Genomic DNA, 6000 nt, shown 5'->3' on the forward strand with positions numbered 1-6000 from the left:
TTCTAGTACTAATCAAGTTTGAGGGAAGATGGGAAAAGAAAGTCTTGAGAGTTTAAGCTTTAAGAGGATAATTTATATGGAGGTACAGGGAATTTTTCCAAATCATAACAAACACAATCTGTTTTGGAAAAGTAAATTTGTTATTTCATATTTTCATCCTTTTTTGTAAGCTGAAAATACAGCATTTGTTTTTCTTCACTGATAGGTTTATGCCTGAGAATTAAATTATTCTGGGGAAAAAAAGGAAATAATTCATGTTAAAATAGCCAGTTGTTAAAAAAGTTTCAAATTTGAGGTTTTCATGTATGACAGTAGAGAATATAGGAAAGATAGTGTGATCTGATATTTCAAATGCATTTCTTTGATTTCTTGTGTTGGGGCTTGTGCAGATTTCACAAAGGGGATGTCCTTATCACCGCGTCAACCGGAATGATGACTGAAGCTGAAGGGGACAAGTGGGGCCTGGTTCCCACGCATGCGTATGCTGTTTTGGATATTAGAGAGTTCAAGGTTATGCCTTATAATTTTCTTTTATTTGCTTTCTTGATTGATAAGATGTTACAATATCGCATTGATGATCAGACTTTAGAGCCATCCTGAGAGTGTAAACAACCCAGACTCTACCATTAAAAATTAGGACATGCAAAGGTGGAAAATGAAATTCAGTGACAGTATAGATAGTGACAACAGAACAACGATGCCATTACACCTTTTTCCTTCCCATAAAAGTCACCACCATTGAGACGAATACACAGCTCTGAAGGTCCTAGGTTACATGTTGGTGTTTTGGGTTAGTCATGGTAGAAAGGTATATAAGATAAATATCTGTGAAATGAAAAGAAGAAAGATGGCTAGAAATGAGAGATGCCATGGATCTGTGTGCACATGGATTTCTCTTCTGCGACATCTTTGCACACTGACAGGTCTTTAGACCTTTTCTCAGTATGTGCTTGAGCTAAGGTCTTAGAATAGAATATGTGACTTACTTTTCAGGTTATTGTTATTTTTAAATGAAAAACTGCTGAGTTCTCTGAAGTAGAAGATACAAGTATTATCAAATGCTCTTATTTGAATGGTCATTCAGCTAAAACAGTATTCATTATTTGTTAATTAAAGTAGGTGTTATGTTAGCACACAGAAATAGGTCATTTAATCCCAGGATATAATCCAAGAAATTTGTGTGTGATTTTGTTGTTATACAGACATAATAACATATATACAGAAGCCTAGATGATATGGTCTACTACACAGCTAGGCAATATTGTGTCTGTCTGTCTGTCTTGCTCCTAGGGCCTTCAGGAAGAAATACAAGATTAAATCAAACACAAGAGAACATGGCACAACAGGAGACACAAGATATATGAAGCTGTTGTTAGCTTAAGGCATACAGTTTTACAATTAAGGCCTTTTTTTGAGAGAGGGTTTTGCCATGTATCCCAGGCTGGCCTTGAACTCATAACTCTTCTGCCTAGCCTCCCAAGTACTGGGATTACAGGTATGTGCCACCATGTCTAGCTTTTTTTTTTCTCAGTAGGAGTATATTCTAAAATGACACCCCACCCCAATACAGGGAGTGTATAATGCCATAAATATTTGTCATTATTTGGTATTGTTCACTGTACATAATTACATGTGCTATACTACATTCTTTACAGTTGACAGTACAATAGGTTTGTTTTTATAAGCCTTACAATAAAAGAAAAGCATACATTAAAAAAAAGGTGGCTGGGCAGTGGTGGCACATGTATTTAATCCCAGCACTTGGGAGGAAGAGGCAGGCGGATTTCTGAGTTCGAGGCCAGCCTGGTCTACAGAGTAAGTTCCAGGACAGCCAGGACTATATAGAGAAACCCTGTCTCAAATTAAAAAAAAAAAAAAAAAGGTGAATAAAAGATAAAATTTCAAACTCCGAAGCCAGTCCCACAACACCTAGAGGAAGCTCTACTCCCAGGCGCTCTAACACACCCAGGATCAGAGGTGAAGAGGATACAATATCTGTCCCAACACCAGGAGTAACTGGGACCAGCAGGACCCAGGCACACAGGAACTCCGCCAGTCCACTAACTCAGGTTGCTTCCAGTCTGTCTGGGCTGGTGCCCTGAGCAGACCTTGGGTGCAAATTCCGCAGCCAGTCCCACAACACCTAGAGGAAGCTCCACTCCCAGGACCTCTAACATGCCCAGGATCACAGGATCCCAGAATTCCAGGATCCCAGAGACAGCTTGACTCTGAGGAGTTCTGACATAACCAGGATCACAGGTAGGACAGGCCCCAGTCAGATTTAGCCAGGGCAGGTAGCACTAGAGGTAACCAAATGGCGGGGGGTGGGAGGGGAAGGAAGCATAAGAAAATAAACTACACAAACCATGGTTACTTGGCATCATCAGAACCCAATTCTCCCACCATAGCAAGTCCTGGACACACCATCACACCCGAAAAGCGAGATTCAGATCTAAAATCACTTCTCATGATGATGATACAGGATTTTAAGAAAGACATAAATAACTCCCTCAAAGAAATACAGGAGAATACAGGTAAACAGCTAGAAGCCCTTAAAGAGGAAACACAAAAATCCCTTAAAGAACTACAGGAAAACACGATCAAACAGGTGAAGGAAATGAACAAAACCATCCAGAATCTAAAAGTGGAAATAGAAACAATAAAGAAATCAGAGAGAGAGACAACCCTGGAGATAGAAAACCTAGGAAAGAAATCAGGAGTCATTGATGCAAGCAACACCAACAGAATACAAGAGATAGAAGAGAGAATCTCAGGGGTAGAAGATACCATAGAAAACATTGACATGACAGTTAAAGAAAATGCAAAAAGCAAAAAGCTCTTAACCCAAAACATCCAGGAAATCCAGGATGCAATGAGAAGACCAAACCTAAGGATGATAGGTATAGAAGAGAGTGAAGACTCCTAAGGTAATGGGCCAGTAAATATCTTCAACAAAATTATAGAAGAAAACTTCCTAGCCTAAAGAAACAGATGCCCATGAACATTCAAGAAGCCTACAGAATTCCAAACAGACTGGACCAGAAAAGAAATTCCTCTTGTCACATAATAATTAAAACACCAAATACACTAAACAAAGAAAGAATTTAAAAGCAGTAAAGGAAAAAGGTCAAGTAACATATAAAGGTAGGCCTATCAGAATTACACCAGACTTCTCACCAGAGACTATGAAAGCTAGAAGGTCCTGGGCAGATGTCATAAAGACCCTACTAGAACACAAATGCCAGCCCAGCCTACTATACCCAGTAAAACTCTCAATTACCATAGATGGAGAAACCAAGATATTCCATGACAAAACAAAATTTATACAATATCTTTCCACAAATCCAATCCTACAAAGGATAATAGATGGAAAACACCAACATAAGGAGCAAAACTACACCCTAGAAGAAGCAAGAAAGTAATCTTTCAACAAACCTAATTCACCTCTTATAACAAAAACAACAGGAAGTAACAATTACTTTTTCTTAATATCTTAATATGAAAATTAATATTACCAACATATCTTAATCGATTGCAATCCAAAAATATGAGGAATTAGAAATTTGTTGGCTGTCATCCAGTGGTTTCTCTAATTTGGTAATTGGAGAAATTGTTCCAATATTGTACAATCCATATACACTTTCTGCTTGTTTGTACGTGACAGTGTCTTACTGTGTACCACGTAACGGTATTGAAATCATGCTTCTCCTATCTTAGCCTATTAGTAGTAGTGTTTATTTCATGTTTTTACACTATACTATGGTTTTCAGAACAGCTTGCATATTTCAAAAGTATTTATACAGCCAAAAGAAACCTAGGCAGTTAACTTGGGAGGTGGCTTGTAAGAGAACAACAAAGAGTGAGACTGAATGCTTTGCTTGACGTTTGTAACTCTTGTATCAAGTTTGAAGAAGTTACTCTTTCTCTGAGATGAATGTTTTTCCAAATTATCACACCCAATGAACCAGATTCTTACCATCACCTAATGTCTGTGCCACCCTCCAAGCAGAACCATTATTCATTGAAACAGTTGGTGAATGACTTTATGGGTAAACCATCTTAATACACATACTGTTTCATAAATGAATGCAACCTGTTCTCTGTGGGCTAAGAATAAAGTCACTCACTCAAGTCAATTAGCTTTGATCATAGCAGGAAGTCTGTATCCAAAAATCATGCCTACAATTCATTCCTTGGTGCAACAGAACTGTCAACTCTCAGCTTAGCTATGATGGAGGTAAAATCCTTTAGTGATGTGAGGATCACTGAAGTACAGCCTTATTACAATGAAATCCAATGTCTAAAAATTGCTTTTATTTTGGGCTTGTACCACAGTAAGAGCCAAGATTTTAAACTCTACTAAATAGAAAACAAACAAACAAACAAAAAGACTTTATGTATTTATGTTCATTTAAAACAATACTAGTAGTGATATATTATTTATATTGAGAAAAACATGTATTTTCAGTATTGCTGTAGACAAGCATCTACATAAGACTGTTAAATTGATTGTTGTTTTATATCAAACAACTTTTATAATACTTATTTTTATTGTTAATATTTTATAAATGTTAAAGTATATGACAAAAAAGGAATTGTAGGTATTGAAGGGGGTTCTCTGGGAGGAGTTGGGGTACAAAAGGGAAACAAGAATGTGATGCAATTCTGTTTACTTAAAATATGTTTTTAAATGTTAACAAATTCAGATAAATTTGAAATCATGTATCTTTTCTCATCATAATGCATATAAAACTTAAATCAATAAAAAAAACTGAAAAAAAAAAAAAAAAAGGATATAATTCCAGAGCTCAAGAGACAGGATAGGAAGCAAGTTAAAGGCTAGCCTAGGCTACATAGTTGCTCTGGGATATGTAATAATACCTTTCAAACAACAAATACATAATACTTAAGAGTAATAACCACTATTTGTAATATTTTGGCCAGTGATTGTGTTGGGTTCAGTTCTAATCAAACAAGCCACCTGGCTTATTAGTTACAAACGTATGTAATGTACTCTGACATCAGAATGGCTGTGATGTCACTAAGCAGGAATTTTCAGAAACTATAACTTTATATGTTCACTGTGGTACATAAGGTTCATCACTGGCCAAGTGCTGGTGTGATATATGATTGTATAGGGATGGGAGGCAGTATGAGCCTGCCACAACAGTTAATCTTTAAGATTCTACTGGACTAGCAGGCATGAGGTCATAGATTCAGTCCTCATTCCTTGGTAAAACTTTTTATGATCTCAAGGCTTTATGAATTAGGCAGCATTCCAGCCCCACCCATGTTATATAAAATTGTGTATTTCCTTAAACATGGCAACAAAATTGATTCCTTAAAGTAAAAATAATGTAAAGTAGGACAGCTGAAAGGTGTGCTTTCCTTTAGAATGCAATTTTCTACACACAGGAGTGCTGCAATCAGTGGTTACTATACAGTCCCGAGCTCCTCTTCTTGTTAGTCTCCTGTGAGGTGTCAGTGCAGTGTGAACACGGTAAGATAGTGGCAAAGATTTAACTTTGTATAGACAGAAAAACAACAGCCTTTCTAGTTACAGATTACCGCCATGAGTTGCATAGTATTGGTTTCTTAACAGTGATTCTGTAAAGACATATTTTACGAGAGCATATGTAAACAAAGTAAGCTGTGGCCCAGTAATATATTTTATTAATAGTTACTTTCAAGTTGCAGACTGTAGCATTATTACCCGGCTTGAGCAGATTTATTGCCTGTAGAGTACCCCATTTTAAGTTTGTATGTGAACTTTGTGCTGTCAGAGTTGCTCCTTGCCCGAAGCCTTGATGTATGTTAAAATTGAAGCTTTAACTAGTATCTTTGTATCTGAGTTTGAACCTTTCTTGGGTTCTTCTTTTATTGTATGGTTTTATTTCTGCTATATTTAATCTTAGAAAAATTTACTCAAATCTTTTTTCTCAAATATGATATTTTCTTCCTTTTTCTTCCTCCTCTTTTTCCTCCTCCTCCTCTTCCTCT

At 36.7% G+C, this 6000-nt stretch overlaps 1 protein-coding gene across 1 annotated transcript in view; it reads left to right on the forward strand.

Moving 5' to 3' along the window:
* Capn7 (calpain 7) overlaps positions 1-6000 on the forward strand; it is a 39737-nt gene that overhangs the window by 23954 nt on the left and 9783 nt on the right. The window contains exon 12 of the mRNA XM_031361774.1: positions 390-510. Within this exon, the coding sequence (XP_031217634.1) occupies positions 390-510 (121 nt within the window). The remainder of the gene's footprint in view (positions 1-389; positions 511-6000) is intronic.

Source organism: Mastomys coucha, unplaced genomic scaffold, assembly GCF_008632895.1.
Source record: "Mastomys coucha isolate ucsf_1 unplaced genomic scaffold, UCSF_Mcou_1 pScaffold9, whole genome shotgun sequence".
Taxonomy (NCBI): domain Eukaryota; kingdom Metazoa; phylum Chordata; class Mammalia; order Rodentia; family Muridae; genus Mastomys; species Mastomys coucha.